Source organism: Beta vulgaris, chromosome 1 (genome assembly GCF_026745355.1).
Source record: "Beta vulgaris subsp. vulgaris cultivar EL10 chromosome 1, EL10.2, whole genome shotgun sequence".
Taxonomy (NCBI): domain Eukaryota; kingdom Viridiplantae; phylum Streptophyta; class Magnoliopsida; order Caryophyllales; family Amaranthaceae; genus Beta; species Beta vulgaris.
In genome coordinates, this window is record NC_079202.1 from 917,861 (window position 1) to 935,558 (window position 17,698).

The window sequence follows — 17,698 nt, forward strand, 5'->3', positions numbered from 1 at the left end:
TGCCTAAAAACGCAAAATACGAAACTGAACTGGTAATTCTACGAATTACAGCACACTATACACTTGAACATTAACAAGCTTCCTACTATTCTAAACTAACTATTAAACTCATGAATGAACATTCAACTCAATAAATTCCATACCCAAACTCTAAAATCAAAAACCCCAATTCAATTTCAATCTAAAAACCCTAACTTCATAATTTTTAAAAGAAAACTTAAATTAGTTGAGGAATTCATCTTACCCACTAATATAGATGATTGGGGATGAGAAATAACTTGCAAACGCCCCTAATTCGAGCACCAAATGCTCCAAATTACAGCAACAACGACCCCCCTTTTCTTCCTTGCGCCGCCTACTTCTATGGTGTCACCTCTAGAGTGGCGGTATGGTTGTGTCGTCGGCAACGATGGTGATTGTGTGATGATGGAAGAATTTTGAGAGAAGAAAATGGTGAAGAGGGTGAAGATGGTGAAGATGGTGAAGCACCGTTTTGATGTCCTTCTTTTGTACGTGATGTTATATATTTTTTTTTCCTTTCCTTTTTCTTTTCTTGTTTTATTTTTCCCTTTTCTCCCTTCTTAGTATATTTCCTCTTATTACTATTATTAGTTAAATTACTTACTAAACTTGTCCCACTATAAACATATAAATTATTTACAAAATAATTCCTAAAGATAAATGAATTTAATTATTAAATAAACTAAAATATATAATATAGTTAATAAGATAAATAATAAATTGTTTCAAAAATCGGGGTGTTACACCCAAGGTAAGCCAACTAATTCTAACTTTCTGATGCAAGATGCTCTCTTCAATTCCAGACCACTTCCTAAGCTGATCTAGGATCAACTTTTCCTCCTGCTGTGTTTCAGCTGCATACTCCATCTCAGGCAAAGCTTGCATAGCAGCCAGCTTCTTTCTTAACTCTTTCACTTTGAAGTGAGCCTTAGAAAAGCTTTTAGAGTGGAAACTTTTCAGAGCTGCCTTGACAGCTTTCAGTTTAAGCCATATACTTCTCATTTTATGAGCACTAGGGGTAGAATTCCAGGCTTCTTGAACCACTTCAATAAATCCTTCTTGATCTGCAAGAAAATTCATGAATCTAAAAGGTTTACCTCTTTGGCTTTGACCACCCCCAATATCAAACAGAAGAGGAGTGTGATCAGATACACTAGATTCAAGGTATTTGATCACAACATTTGAATAGTGATTAATCCAATCACTATTAACAATGGCCCTGTCAATTCAACTAAAAACCCTCTTCAACCCTACTCCTTTATTATTCCAAGAGTAGAAGTGCCCACAAGATGGAGCTTCAATAAGCTGGTTATCCATCAGGAAGTTGTTGAAATCAATAGTTTCAGCCTCAGTAATATCCACTCCATTTAATCTATCAACAGCATTACAGACAGCATTAAAATCCCCCATTAGAATACAAGGCTGAGTCAGACCAGCAACAAATCTTGTCATTTCAGTCCAAAGACTCTTCCTAGCAGCAACAGAGTGAAGACCATAATCTGTAACCATATGAAACATGAACACCCTAGTCCCATCTTGCACCTAAGCAATAACCACCTGCTCTGAAACAGACTGAATTATAACTTTAGCTTCTCCTACTAACCACCCTAATCAGATTCTCCCTTTATTAGAGTGACCATAGTTACACATCCATTGCCACTCCTTGCCAAATTTTCTCTTAATTTTAAGGCAGTTGTGAACTCTAACTCTAACATGAACTCCAACATCCGAGCCCACACGTAGCCCGCCCGGGGAGGCAAGGAGGCTCACTTATTACCTGTTGGTTGCATAATACCGCCCGCTCGGGGATGAGGCCGAGCTCATCCACCCTGCAACGCCCGAGCCCAATGCAGCTCGCTCGAGCCTATAAACAAGCGAATATTTTAAAATTTTTTGCCTGGACGTTGTATCCATGGGTTCAACGTTTGAGTCAGACAGACCCATGGATACAACGTCCAGGACAGACGTTGTATCCATGGGTCCAACGTCTAAGCCAGACATTAAGACCCATGAATTTTCGACCTTTGTCTTCATTTTTTTTTGTTGATTAGGCCGTCTTTAGCGTTTTCAGCCAAATTTTTAACCTTTTTTTTTTTTTGTTCCTTTTGTTGTTTAGCCCCTTTTAAAGGCCTTTATGTGTTTTCTGCCATTTTAAAATTAAAGGTTTTATGAGTTAACATGTTAATTATATAATTACTCACGGATCAACAAGCATATATAAACATTAATTCAAATAAATAAAATCATTAGAAATAGTTAAAAGTGTTATGAATTAAAAAACATACATAAATAGCGAGTTCAAATAAATAAAACCATTAGGAATAGTTAAAAAGTGTTCAACATAAATATAAATAAATCTGCTACTCGTTATCTTAATTAGTATTATGTAACACTTTGTTCCAATCCTCAATGAGCTGTTGTACATTCCTACATGCATCTTTTACATCATCCCATTCATACTCGTCCCGATGTTGCATGAATGGACGAGTTGCATTCATCCACCTATTCATCCACTATCGCATAATAAAATAGTGGTTCGTCAATATATTTAATTTCGATACATTGATCCAAATTCCCAAACCATTGAAATATATTTACCTGCTCGGTCGCCGTACGATTTGGTATGGGTCGAGCACTACTACCTCCATCATTCAACAGATATGGATGTGAATGTCGTTTATACCAAGACATGTAGTTAATGGCGCAAGCTGACGGTTCTGAACCCTTGTCAAACATCTCAATGTTTACACAATTACCTGTTGTAAACAAAATAACAATTGTTTAATAACAATAATAATAAACGAAATATTAATATAATATTAGTATAATTACCTATCGGGAACGAGAACCACCCCGATTCACAATGGACAGCAGAAGATTTCACAATATACTTTCCTTTGCTAGGCCTAGATGCAAACTCTGGAGCAATGATGAGAATAGGTACAGTCTGCATACGACCTAACTGCCGCAAACATCGATCAGGCATATAGGGCTCGATAACTCCCCTGTATCGAATGGTGCCCCTGTATAATGTTCTTCGGATGGTGTTCGGATCAAAATCATGACCATAAGACAACCAATCCACCTGCAATTTTTACAAATAAGCGATTTTATTTAATGAAATACAAGTATAGAAAAAACTCCTAATAATAGTACATATATAATAACTTACATCCTCTGCTGTCAATGTGTCTAGCTGTCTCCTGATAGAACAAAGACGGTCATGAGACCTCTTCTCTGGGTATACAGTCCAACTCTGTGCTCGTGGAGTTTCTCCACCACTAATATGTTGTGCGCGCGGCCTGAAGCATGGAAAATACTCATAAATCCATGCCTGGAGTAAAGTCAAACATCCGTTGATCCCGACTGTGGAGGTCCGACTAGCCTCACCCAACTGACGATACAAGTACGCAAGTGTAGCCGACCCCAGGAATACGTGTGAACGATATATGGAGACCTGGCCTCAACAATGTCAAAGGGTCTCAACCTCGATCCACTCTTATCTGTGAACAAACAACACCCTAGAATTAACCATATAATACATGTCAGTTGTTTCTCTAATGAAGCAAGTGTCTCCCCATCCGATAGAATATCAGCAACCCCTTGTGCAGCAATAGCACCATTTTCCCAAAATGGACTCCGGAGCTCTGCAACCGTCCTACCAATCGAGTCTGCAACCAAACCCCTAAGATCATCACTCGAAGTGGTGTCATGGACCGTGCACCCCTCAACTGGAATATGCAATATATGCCACACATCATGCATCATGATCGTCATCTCTCCAAACGGTAGGTGAAAAGAATTCGTATCAGGCTGCCACCGCTCGACAAATACTGAAATCAAGGGCACATCAATGTGCGTGAACATAGTAAAGGGGATATGGTATAGAGACGTTCTACGAAGACGGTCCTGTATCGGTGGAGGCAACGCCCTAACCCATGTCCTCAAACGTGCACAAATCCTCTCTCGGGTCTGACACTTCATGAGAGTTCTATCCCCTCCCTCCCAGATCTCCATTGCTACATGTCCACCAAAACTAGGGATAACAGACTCAACCATAGGTCCTCCTGCAACTGGACCTCTGACCTTCCAGCTAAGGTCATCGACATCCTTCCCCTTTCCCTTTCGACTCTCAACACTCGATGAACTCCCTTTGCCGCGTATAAACCACCCACCCCTACCCTTACGGACATTCCAACGATCATTGACTGTAAGGTCTGGATCTCTCTCAAATTCCCGCATAAAGGCATCCTCAGCATCATCATCGTAATGAACATCAGAACCCAGCCCACGTGTACCCGGGTCATCCTCCCCCTCATCCATCTCCTGATGCAGCCTTGCATCGTACGACCCACCAACCCCCTCATCGTGTAACTGAAGCTGACGTCGCAAACCAGTCGGGTTCATCCCCGTCCTCCTAACTGAAGCGGAAACACTAGGTGAGTGGGGATGACGTGGACCTGAATCCTCGTAGTGCACACCGCGAAATACGGGAAGTGTTCCCGACAAATTGTCGAAACCCAGATGGCTATTCATCAACAAATACGTAAAAAATAACAAAAATAATAAATCAATACACTAACCATCTTACAACAATAAATCAATTCTGCAATAATAATTATAAGTAAATTAAAACATAATAAAAAATATTTTATGAATTATTTTTATAAATTATTCCAATAAAACATCAATGACATTTCATAAATTAATAAAATAAAAACACTTTAAAAAAATTTATATATGAAACATAACGTAAATAAAAAAATTAATAATAGAAAATTAATAACAATAACAATAACAATAACAATAACAATAACAATAACAATAACAATAAGGATTTTTTTACTAGAATAATACAAAATTTTGCCCGTTCTCGCAATAATACAAACTTTTGATGATTTTTTAATAATATAAACTTTACATCAAAATTTCTCTAGTAGGTCAAGTTGATTTGTAACTTGTAAAATAGGTTAAAAGAAATTACAAAATGATCTTTCTTCTTTCTCCCTCCTCCCCCAACCTCCCACCCACCTAAACCACCTCAACTTGTTACCTCCTACAATAAGTTAATAACTAATATTGCTCTATCGGAGGATTTTTGATCAAAAGTTTGTATTATTAAAAAATAATCAAAAGTTTGTATTATTGCAAGAGAATGAGAACGGACAAAACATTTTATTATTCTTGTCAAAAAATCATAATGATAATAATAATAATTATTATAATAATAAAGTTAAAAAAATTAGGCGACACTTCCCATGGAAGGAACGTTTGGCTGAAACGTTCCTTCCATGGGGGGAACCGCGAACGCCCTCACCAAACGTTTAGAATTTTTTAAAAAAGAAATTACCTGAGACGACGCATCCGCTTCCTCTGCTGCCGCCATCTCCGCTGCTGCCGCCGCCTCCTCCACAGCTTCAGATTGGCGTCTTGCCTCCGCAGCCCTTAAAAGTGCCTCCACCGTTGCACGCCGGAGGAGAAGCTTCTTCCATGACCTTGGATTTTCCGACGGGTTGCCTGACATTTTTTTTGGGTTTAGATGATGGTGGTTCTTCTTGTGTGTGAAGGATAAGTGAATGAATGGTGAAGATGAGAGAGAAGATGGGAGGAGTTAAAAGTTGAAGTAAAAATGAAAACATAAAAGTAAGGGTATAATGGTACATTCATATTGTGGTGGGTTGCTTGACCGCTTTTGCCATAGCTTTTAGCTAAACCTCAACCCATAAAACGTATATGTTTTTCAAATTACCAAACCTACATTTCACAATTTGTAAATGACATATACAAAAGCTGATAACAGGCCAAATTGCCTATGTTTGTAGAAGTTACTTTGTAGTTAGATTCAACAGAAGTGTTTCAATTGGAACCTTACTGGGATTCATGTACTCATTTAGGTTACATTATGAATTCCGAGTTATGAAGTATGGCTCTTAGTTTGACTGTATCTGTAGAAAATTTTTCAACCAGTAGAGGAGATCTAAGGGAAGCTGTCACTAAAAACTGTCATGCTCTACCTGATAAGTTTACAAAGAGAATAAGCATTTGTGGTTAGTAACACAAGGCCAAAGGGGCATCAGTTCTTCACTATCCCCTCTAATTCAGGATGTGCACCTGATCAGCCTTCACCAGGACCTCTGCACTAGAGATAGTTGAGGAGGATAGGGCCATAATTATGGAGATTGTAAGAGTGTTTTACCGCTCAAGGTAGAGAGCCTAAAAAAGTATGTTCTCTTTCAACTTTTAGATTTCTCAAATGTGGACCGGGATTAACATCTGATTCAGATTACAACCAAATCGAACACAAGTCAGGAGGTGCTACAGCTTTAGTCCGAAGATTTGGGGAAATGGTATCATTAAGTCTCTCATGGCAGCAGTAAGATTATGAAGACAACATTGACTGGAAGGTTTATTCAAATTGTGCACATGAAAAGAAAACAGGTAGGACATAAAGTGAAGAATGCCTGCTGAATTTGTCCATATTCAAAGCCCATCAACGATGGCACCTCACGTGATTTCTTTGGACAACAGTACAAATTAATCCATGATGCATTTTAATTTTTTTCTTGAAATTTGTTGTAGAGTTTTTAAGTATTATCACGTAGCGTGCCAGGTTTCCAAAACAGAAAGAAGTAAACAATTTCAAGAAGAAAAAAAGGAGTATCAAAGACAATGCTCACAACTCACAAGAGGAACTGAGGAAGTACCTGATTCCATTGGTGATAGACTCCCAGGCCCAGCAGTCCCAGTGAATTGCTGGAGATTCTCCTTCGTAAATTTCTTCAAGCGATCAACTCCCACCCATTCATCCCAACTGATTATGAAAAGAAACAAGAAGGCTCTCGAGTCAGACTAAATCCATTGATTATTGCATACTGCACTAACAGTTACAAAATAAAAAAGCATTTCACACGCAAATGCTAGAACTACATAAAAGGTACAAACTTATTTCACAAGATTACGCTCTTTTTTTTCTGCAGAAACTGTGAGCAAGCCTCTCTTTGTGTTTTATGTCATCCAACAGCATAGAAACAGAATTTTATTTTAAGAAAGGTAATTGGAAAAAAATTCAATTAAAATAGTAACATAAATTTGTGTTCCGCAAGAAAAAAAAAATTAATAGGACAAATGGTTACACAGATCTTTTTCTGAAAAAAAGTAATCCAGCTAATTTCATAATGCCTAAATGAAATATAAAGTTCAACAAGTAAATATCAGCAATTACCAATATTGAGAAAATGCATGACTAGGCCAAGAGAGCCAGTGACTATTAACAAAGGAGACAGTTGCTTTGACAAATTCAAGATGTTGCAGCCAAAAGAGAACACCCAGATAACAACTCCATCGATGTCAATAATACACAACAAACCATTACCCCAACGGAGTCCCAGTCCTCCCACTATTCAGTTCGGGAGGTTAGATATATGGCATATGCTAGTAATCGGAAGCTCAGAATACTGTCCAATTATGTCTTTTAGCCTCTAGAGAACATGCGAAGGATTTATCCATTGTCTAAAATACATATTGCGACGACATCAACTAGGAATTTTCTCAAGGAAGAGAAGGTGACGTTAAATTTTAGAAGCTGTCAAGGGAAAGAATCAAGATTAGAGAAGAAAAGAAGGCCTAAGACAAACAGATATGTAGTGTCTTTCCACCATTGATGTCCATGCAATAGATCGTACTATTGGTTGGGCCCTAGGACGGAAGTAATACTATCCCACTTCATTACAGAATAGCTGGGTTGTAACAAGTTTGGGAGTTGTCACTTCGAAAAAGCCATCCAAGAACAATGTGATACAAAATCATGTTTATCTCACCACATTGTCCATCACATAATTGTTAAGTCGCCACATTATAATATTTTTTTTTTCAGTTATAACCCGTATTGTCAAGATCATCCCTCTGATCAAAATCTAACTTACAAAGATACCCTACAATTCACTCTATAGAACATCATCAATCCCTTCATTAGCCACAAAAGCTGCCTCCAAAACTTAGCTACAGATTAAGAGCTCTTGATCCCATTGAAAGGACTTTGACGTATCTAAGACACACGAGAAATATTGATAATTAGCCCCAAAAAAATTCAACCTCCAAGGGATGCTGTTAGGAATTCATGCTCCTACCAACAACACTCATCGAAAATGACAAATTTTCATGAAGTTCTGAAGCTGCGCAACACAAGTGGTTTTTACTTTTTAGAATCAGTGAGCAATTTACTACAAGGATAGTAGGGAACACAAATAGGAAATCAACTTTACTCCATTAAAAAGGAAAGAGGAAATTAAAATTCATAATGTGGAAATTTGTGTGAGACAAAAGAAGTACTTCCTCCGTTTTTTAATAGCCGTAACATTTGGACCTTTCACATTTGTCGAGACACAACTTCGACCCAAAATATCTCTAATTTTATAAATGTAAAAAATTATGAGAAATACATACTTGGATAGTGTATAACGAGAGGAAACCAACAAGATCCCACATGACTATATTTTTTCTTATATATAAATAACTATTAATGGTCAAAGGGAGGTGGATGAATAGTACCTGAAGTCAACGTGTTACATCTAGAAAAGGACGGAGGGAGTAGTAAGCTTACGAACAAGATTCTAGGCAATGTTATCCGATAACAAGATAGAAATTACTACTCTAGTACTAAGGAGTAAAATTTGCATTTTGTCAACTTCCTCATTAAGATGTGGCTCATCCTCCCTAAGGGTGTACACTCTGCTAACATTTTAGTCACAGCAAAATTTTCACTTAATTCAGATTCTCGTGAACTGCATGACGGTATGCTGATATGCTCTAATCAGTATTCTAGTCATAATTGCTATTTGGTGAAGTGGTTAATGAAATAATCAATAGATGTTCAAGAAAAGACGAAATTTCCAATGAGCATTTCGGACATTTCTGCAAGGACGGAGAATCAGAAGTATCAAAGTTGAAGGTGCATAAGCATTTCTATACTTGCCTATTCTTCCAACGCTGCAAATGAAGAAATAGATCAATCAGACAATATGAAGGGAGCATGACAGCATCTAACAGCTAATACAAATAGAACAAATGGAGCTAAACCTTAAAAGTTTATCTCAACCAAATTAAGCAATAGGAGACAAACGAGTTGGACGTGATACTCACCGAGTAGTTAATATAAAACATCCAACCCTCACGTAACTCCACTTTTTCAACCTAGTAAACACAGCAGGAAAAATAATTATGAAGATAACTGCATCGGAAAGAAGATCAAGTGGTCACCTCAAAGGCACATGAAAGGTTGTACCCCATATGTAACATCTACTAGGGAATTAGGATAACAAAGAGGAAAGGAATGAGCTCATCCTAAAAATCAGGATGCGAGAACACTAGTGATCCATTTTAGTCAGCAAGCAATCCATTTTTGCTAAAATGTAATCATTATTTCCTTTGCGGGGCCAATCTTCCTCTAGGATTACATTCCACAAAATAAGGTGAGAGTAATTGTTATATGAGATAATATGAGAACAGTGGAGAAGTAATACATTTAATCAAAATTGTAATCTTTATTAATATTACATGATAATCCTTTTGCCAGAATTGTAATCCATCGTAGCTAATAACCATTTGTTCCCTTGCATGATCAATCATCCAAAAAGATCACATTTTCAGGAAAAAGGATTACATTTTTAGTGGATTACTATTCTAGTGTTCTCATGTAAGAATCATTCTCACGTGTACTTTATTCCATATATATAGAGAGAGAATATTAGGCTAGATCAAAAAAGTATTTATATAGAGTGAACCACCCTTATGGTAAGAACCTTTTTATGTTACGAATTACAAATGCGACAATTGGATCATCTAAATAAAGGGTCAAGATCAAACGCGGATTCAGTCTTACCTTTTGCTTCATTTAGAGGACTTAACCAATATACGTGTAAAAAGTATTAGTTTTATAATATTATGGGAGAGCTAAATAGATGAAGAAACAGGATAAGGAAAAGTCGTGACTTTAAAGTCCATTCTAAGGAGCAAAGCTTGCTACTTTTGCTCTATTTTGCAAACAAACAAAATTACCTATATCTAGTAAGTTTAAGCTTGGATTTGTTTATCCTGCTTTAGGCTAATTTAGCAAGGAATAGTGTAAATCTTGGCCATGAGAAACGTTTAACGACACATCAAATTTTGGATATTTAGGATACTCGCAAGAGTGCATTCCCTTTCAAGTATCTCAAAGTCCCATTATCCACAAAGTAACTAAGCCCTTTGTATAAGAAGATTGCTGCAAAAATTAATTGGAAACAGGGCTCCTTATCTTATGCAAGCATATTACATTTAATTGCATATTATTGTTCACACATATCATAGTTTTGCCTTGATAAGGTATTGAGAGCACTGGTCTAAAGTATTCATGCTCCAAAGAGTATTCATGAGTCCCAGAAAGCCACACTGCCACAAAGGCCTAACAAGGGCTATCCCCTCAATGTGATGTAGATAACCGCTTAATAATCATGTACCTAATTCATAGCAAGTAGTCAAGTGTACTCTTTAAACACTTATAAATATAATTCCACTAGCAAAACATCTATGTCAAACTCAGTATTTGTGTTGTGTATCACCAATTCACCATTCTTTTGTCCAAAATAGCAAGTGATACAATTAGGTATTTACTTAAAATGTTTAACAAAAAGGGATCAATTCTAATTGGCATGAAGATTAGGGATCAATTCTCACTAGCCTTAACAAGGGATCCATCTTCCTCTTACCTTCAAAAAAGAAACTAAGAAAAAAAAAAACAAAGTGACAGCTCAATAAAGTCCTGCCATGGCAAGGTCTAGGAGTTTCAAATGTTAGTAGCCACACCACTTGTTCTTGCTCGAGAAATATTCCTTCGTTTCTAAACAATTCCAACGACCTTTCTACCACTCCTAACTCTCCAAAACTTTACTAACTAAACTAGTTGGCATCGACCCTTGCTCTACATATAGTGCTAGTATTAGATCTATAATTCGAATTCCAATGACACATAGTAAACTACTTGAAAAGAACTTAATCAATATTCTCATTTATGAGGAGATAGAACAATGTGATCACTATTTCGACACGAGCGGGCAAAAATTCCTCTTAGATTTTGTGTGTATATGTGCCCTAAAGATAGAGAAAATGGGTCAGCATTTAACACTTATGATATTGAATTTAACTTTAACCAAATTTTCTAGTTCTGTTTTGACTTAGTTAATTCAGAAATTTAGCCTTAGGTTTCTCAAATATGACCTTGTTTATTACTCTACCTTCAAACAGTATGGTGTGCAAAAACAAATCTTTTGAAACAAGGAAAGAATATACCAAAAAAAAAATGATCAAAAAGTAGAAAAAGAAAAGCAACTGAAAAAAAGATGGAGAAAAAGAGAATTACTATGGCTTCGCAGAAGAAATGTCCATGAGTAGCTATGACTTTCTCTCCTACTTGGTACGGACAGGGAAGAGACGGTTGCGCCAGCAGCACCGCCACCACCACCATCGTTGGAGGTAGTTTCCGCCTTCACCTCTGTCTCTTCTTTCATAGACTTCCTCATTTACAAGAGGGTTTTCCTTCTGGGATTTTGTGGGTTGGTTTGCGGGTGATTGTTTCATTAATCTACACGCTTACACTTTTCACGCATGTTAATCCAAAAATTTTAAAAATATATATTTTTTTGATTTTGTATTTGTAAAAATTATAAAAAATACATATTAATAAAATACATGTTATGATGAATCTAACAAGATCCCACATGATTATATTTCCATCCGCGTATAAATCACATGTGATAGTCAAAGTGAAATTTGTGAATAGTGTAAAATATCGAACTGTAACAATTAAAATGAAACAGAGACAGTAGTTCTTAGGCTTTCAAAATAAGATAATTTTTCATTTAAAGAAAACGAGATGATTTTGTTCAAAACAAAATAATTTTTATGATGATTTTTTTTTAAAAAAAGATACAAAAGTATTATGGTTTTAAGGTCATCTAATTTCTAGTTTGGCACCAAACTTGACCTTTACAGATTGGAAGTTTCTTATGAAAATGAAAAGGAAAAGATAATTTTGAGGCTGATTCACCGCTATGGTTGAGAATCAGATCCGTTAATAGAAAATCAGATTAGTTTTCTATTTAACGGATCTGGTTCTCTTAAAAAACGAAGCGGTCAATTTCTCTTATTTCCCATCTAAATTTCTGAAAATTTAGCGATTCAGTTGTATTAAGGGTCGCAGCGGTTGTGTTGTGACATATAACGTTTTTTCCATTAGTGATAGTTGTAACAGGAATTTACAATCCTAATGATGCAATACTTACAAACTTAACATGACCAGCCAGGGATGAGGATATTAAATCAACCTTACTGCTTTCTTGCACACAAATCAACCAGGGATGAGAAAATTGCACAATTTCCATTGAGAAAATTATGATGGCATGGGAAAATTAAAACAGATCAGCCAGAGACACCAAGACGAACCTTGCAACATGTTCTTCTTTCTGCTCTAGGATTTTTTGTCAAGTTATCTTGCTTTTCAAGACATCGGTAACCCTCTTTTGCACATAAAAATCTTCTAGATATCACAAGTCCATCCTTTTTACTCTTGTTTTTCCAATGCTTATGAACATTGAAACTTATCTTCCTCCCATTATTTAACCAAAAATCCAAGCATCATCCACCGAATCAAATTTCATACCGATATGAGGGATCTAATTTTCCAGCACATCTGCATGACAGTTTAATTCTTTGTTTGGAGACGAGTCTTCCATTAAAACGGAGACACGTGAATCACAAGGATCTTGACATTTCATCGCAGAGGGACATCGGATTCCGCAGAAGCGTCAACCATTTCAGCCACAATGATGGCATCATATTCACCCTCAATCAAGTTAGTCAGTCGAATGGGACACCTTAGAAAGGGCTGTTCAAATCTTTGCCAAGGTCTCCCACGTTGCAACCTCTGCACCCTGAAGCCCTATATCGGCTATAAAGTCCTTGCCAGCTAGGGAATGTTGCCAGTCAAGGATGATCTGCTCTCGAGTTGCCGTCGACTCTCAGTTGGAGGAGTCGAACTGTCTGTTAATCAAGTCGCGCTAACTTTGGACATCAAGGACCTTCTCGAGAACGACTACCTTATCGACAAAGCTTTTCCTCTTCTCCTCGATGTTCCTTCTTGGCACGCTCGAGCTCGATCCCATAATTCAGGACCAGCTCCTTTTGAGCTGCAAGCTCCTCTCGAAGTTTCCTGCAACCGATGGTATGTCGATGGCTCATAACCGCCATCCTTATCGAGCACTGCGCAACAAGAGGCAAAGTCAGCACCAAAATAGCTAAAATAACCATACAAGTATGAAATATTGGGCCAGGGATTTACCTCGACCCAAAAAGCATGAAATCCCTCGACTTCTTCCTCCTCACTAAGACTATGACAAGTATCGATAATTGCACGAGTAAGGATTTGCTTAATTGCACGGTTGAAGCGACCGACCCTCTTGATCCCGGACAACTCGGTGAAAGGCATCGAGGCCGGTTCAGATTCGGTTGTCTGCTTCCTCTTCTTGCTCGAGGTTTATCCCTCTCGACGAGAAGGCACCTCCTGCACCTCCCGATCCTCAGAAGACCCCGCCCTTGTCGAGAAGGGGGCTCCACGGTGGTTCTTCTTCCCATCTCCATCACTACGTGGGGAGCTACGATGGCCGAGGCTGAAGGAGGGAGAGTACATCGATGCTTCACAGGGTCCTGTGCAAAAGACGAGTTAGTCCACAAAAAGACAGAAAATGAAAAATACATCACAAGGGAAGTGTTACCTTGGAAGGACGAAGCCCTCGCGTTTCCCTCCTCAACATCTTTTGGCGAATCTGCTCTTGTTCCCGTTGGTTAGCCGTCGGTCGTTTCTGCATAGTTTTGTTGATGAGTTCTCGACGAGCAATAACTGCACAAAAGAAAGACAAATAAGACAGGAACACATAGACAATGAATTATACGCCTAACGACAAATGTCCTACCCTGGGGAAAAGCAGGGTTCAATCCCATTGCAGATAAGAAATGCTCATCGCTCAAGTCCTTGGCGCTGGGGTTTCAATATTGTGGAACTTTCTTTCGATCACCGTTGACCATCGAGGTAATGGTTAGCCACCCTACCGTCATCCTCCGACATTTGAGACACCAACCTATTCAATGTCATGTTTGGGCCCTCGAGGCAAGGGACAACCGGGAAATCCCACTGCTTAGCTCGATATACATACATGAACTCAGCACAGAAGACTTGATGGTTCGAGGGCATGGCTCCCACAACCTTGTAACGAGGACAAGTCTGGAAGCTATACCATCCATCCCCATCTTGCATCAAGGACATCACTACCAACTTCACTAGATTCCTCCAAAGGGTCAAGGATGGTTCCACATCCATCATCTCGCATATAGCAAGGAACCCTACCATCGAACCCACACTGTTGGGCATCAGCTGGCAAAGGGCGAGGTTCTAAGTATTGAGCAACTGAACGACGAAAGGGTGGATGGGGAACCTTAGACCCAACTCGACATATACCTTATAGAGGGCTATACAACCCATTGGAGGAGTACAAACAGTTTCATCGGGTTCAGGGGTGTACAAAGCATAAGGATGGCGAATCCCATAAGAGCCCTCGAGGAAATGAAGATTATCCATCATAAACTGCATGAAGGGACCCCGAACATAAGTGTGCAATACCCTTGGCCTGGGGATCCCCTTCTCCACCACTAGTGCTCGGACCAAGGGATAAATCTTCACTGCTCCCCTCTATGATACTGACAACCTAGCTATCGAGAAGATGGTCTAAGTAACTCCTAATAGCTCGAGGTCGAGCAATGGTCACAGCATGTAGGGGATTATTCAATTCCTCCCCCCAACATACATTATTGAACTTTCGTCACTCCACAGCAGGGCATCGAGTATCCGGGGGGAATCGAGGCAGTCAAGCGCTAACACCCCTTCGGACAACGGTTCGAGTAGGGGAGGAGGGGTCTCCGAACCAGACAAGGGGTCCTCGTCATTTATCAAGGGAGAACCTGGTCTGGTAGGGTCCATTTATTACTATGTAAAGAAACAAAGAAAGTAGATCGTACCTTAGTTGGAAGGCTAACGAAATCTATTATCCGCCGAGAAACGCATGTCGATATCTATGAGTGCTCTCGAAGATAGAAACCTTTGCGCAACAACAACCCTCAGAAGAATGAAATGGGGAATAAGACAAGTGATGCAGTCCCCATCCACACCACCACACGAGAAACGATTGATATCTCGCGGCCCAAAGAACCCCTAGGAATTACAATTACACTGGTCCCTAAACAAGGTCCAAACACCATGACAACTCCTTTTTGACCACCTAGGCCAGTCCATCTCAGCTAGCTTGACCAACCCGTCGATGATTGGCTTAACTAAATTCCAGCCGAAGACCTGAATCTGGGCACTTCGCGAAGAACGAATGAAGGATAATCCCAACTTCACCAAGCGAGCGGGGTCGTGTCCCGTCAAGTACTATGGTGCCACCTCAAAGACACCCGTCGAGGTACATGGGGCACACTAGACCCTGAACACCTCGAGCGTGGTCCAACATACCCCTTGAGGTACATGAGGCTCAACAAATCCCAGGAAGACCTACACTTAGGCACTTCACCAAGATCGAGTGAAGGATATTCCCAACTCCACCAAGCGAGCAGAGTCGACGCGCGTCAAGTGCTACGATGCCACCTCAAAGAGACCCTTCGAGGTACACGGGATTCGAGTGAGGTCAGAGACACCCCTCGAGGTACATGGGGTTCATTAGTCCCTAAACACCTCGAGCGAGGTCAGAGACACCCCTCGAGGTACATGGGGTTCATTAGCCCCTGAACACCTCGAGCGAGGTCCAAGACATCCCTCGAGATATATGGGGCTCATTGACCCCTGAATACCTCGAGCGAGGTCCAAAACACCCCTCAAGGTACATGGAGCTCATTAGCCCTTAAGACACATTGAGGCGGGTCGAATCCAAGGTAGAAACAACTCGACATTCCGCAAAACACGCGATTTCAGAGAAGTCTTCCTTCACATATTACGCGTGGGGCTAATGTTTGGGTCCAATAAGTCACTGGCCCCCAATCCATAGTGATATTATAAGATCGCCTTCCCAGGCTCAAAAGGCCATACAAGCTACAGTTCTGGCCCAATCAAGACCTTGGCCCAGTTTGACAAGCACTTTTCGCAAATCCCAACGCCTATAAATAGGGAATAGTTCCCCATTTATTGAGATAAGCATACTCAGACAAGCCAATCATTACCAACCGCTAAAAGATCATTCACTGACTTGAGCATTGGAGGGGCGATCCCGAAAACACCCTCGGGCAATCTAACTCTCGTTTTTGCAGATATCACAACACTCTTTGAGTAGTTGGTCACCCCCATCGGTCTTTGATCATCAGTCCCGACTAGTCCTCCCATCTCACATGTTTCTTACCAAAAACACATTTTATGTCTTCTCCCGCATTTATTACATATTTAAAATATTTTATTCTAATGTGTCTGAAAAATTTGGCAACTCAAAAAATAACTCAAACATTATCCTAACATCCTCCACCGTCTTGAGTTTTGGCCAATCAAACAATTTATATATTTTTGTACCTTTTCATTTACAACTTCCACGTTACTTCCTATCATGCTATCAACCAAACGCCATTAATTTCATGATTAGAATCTATTCTAGTCACCATTAAATCATTCCTCCACCTAGTTGTTAATAATCAAACAACACTAACGCAACTGCATTTTTCTTGACGTATGGCTGATGCAAAAAGAACAACATGCATGCTACCAAAAACAAAAGCATACAGATAAACACGTAATTAAGATGCAAAAAAAAGAGAGGAAAATATATAATCAAACAATAGAAAAAGTAGACCGTGTGAAAATTTCTTTGCATAGCTGGTCTTTGAAGATGCTCATACAATCTAACAGTATAGTCAAACTCAACACCAAAATTCAAATAAGAAAAACTCAAAATATGATAACAAAGCAAAAAGTAGAAGAAAGTTAACAAAATCTTTGACCGTTACTTATTTAATCAACCGCGCACACTTTCATACCATAACCGAATGCACCATTTGCTAACCGTCTAACCCTTTATATATACACACCCAAAATTGCACCAACCATATAATTATATAAACACCCAAAAAACGCACCAAACATAAAAACATATTAGCTTGATAAGTGCAAAATGAAGAGGCTAAGCAAAGTACAAGTACTAGTGGTCTTGCTGTTCTTTGCCCTGCTTATGATGAGGCAGGCGGAATGCAGGGCGGTCCGATCACCGGCTAGTTGTAACTGCGAACAAGACAGCGCAATCGTTGATCAGTCTAATGTTGGAGTGATCCAAATTGTGGTGTCTTCTGATAGATTCAATATTGTAAACATAGGTTTATTGAGAAGCTACTTGGGTTCTATATTAGCTTCGGGGCCTAGCAGAAGAGGCCCCGGACACTAGATTTATTTCTTATTCCTTTGTATTGGTAATTTTTGTAACATGTTGTCTAGAAAAGAAACATGTACATGTACTTATTCAAATGACTTCACTTATAACACTTAATTTGTATACAATTAATGGCTTGGCAGTAAAAGAATTCTTGACGTACCATATCGTTTTTGTTTGAGGCCCTATATTTTGGC

The 17,698-nt window shown here is 39.1% G+C and overlaps 1 protein-coding gene across 12 annotated transcripts; it reads right to left on the bottom strand.

The window, feature by feature from the left end:
* Positions 1-2,237: 2,237 nt before the first annotated feature.
* LOC104902395 (uncharacterized) lies at positions 2,238-11,620 on the bottom strand. Of its 12 annotated transcripts, XM_048637721.2 has the most exons (8): positions 11,414-11,620; positions 9,160-9,210; positions 8,993-9,006; positions 6,726-6,832; positions 5,372-5,538; positions 2,854-3,106; positions 2,620-2,777; positions 2,238-2,534 (listed from the first exon to the last, which is right to left on the bottom strand). In XM_048637721.2, exons 1-8 carry the CDS (start codon positions 11,516-11,518, stop codon positions 2,394-2,396), a joined length of 996 nt encoding a protein of 331 aa, XP_048493678.1. In that variant the 5' UTR covers positions 11,519-11,620; the 3' UTR covers positions 2,238-2,393. The 12 variants fall into 12 exon arrangements, 3 of the variants coding, with proteins under 3 accessions (XP_048493678.1, XP_048493680.1, XP_048493681.1); XM_048637723.2 differs by lacking the exon at positions 9,160-9,210; XR_007270542.2 differs by lacking the exons at positions 2,238-2,534; positions 2,620-2,777 and adding an exon at positions 3,194-4,549 and having other exon boundaries at positions 2,965-3,106; positions 5,372-5,775; positions 8,928-9,006; positions 11,414-11,498.
* Positions 11,621-17,698: the final 6,078 nt, after the last annotated feature.

What these genes read in the sequence shown, in the direction of transcription:
- LOC104902395 (XM_048637721.2), bottom strand. Translation starts at nt 11,518, where the DNA reads ATGGTGGTGGTGGCGGTGCTGCTGGCGCAACCGTCTCTTCCCTGTCCG. An exon ending in AAGCGGATGCGTCGTCTCAG is followed by an intron (nt 3,107 to 5,371) that starts GTAATTTCTTTT and finishes TAAAAATTGCAG; the next exon opens with GTGGATTGGTTGTCTTATGG. An exon ending in GTGGTTCTCGTTCCCGATAG is followed by an intron (nt 2,778 to 2,853) that starts GTAATTATACTA and finishes TGTTTACAACAG; the next exon opens with GTAATTGTGTAAACATTGAG.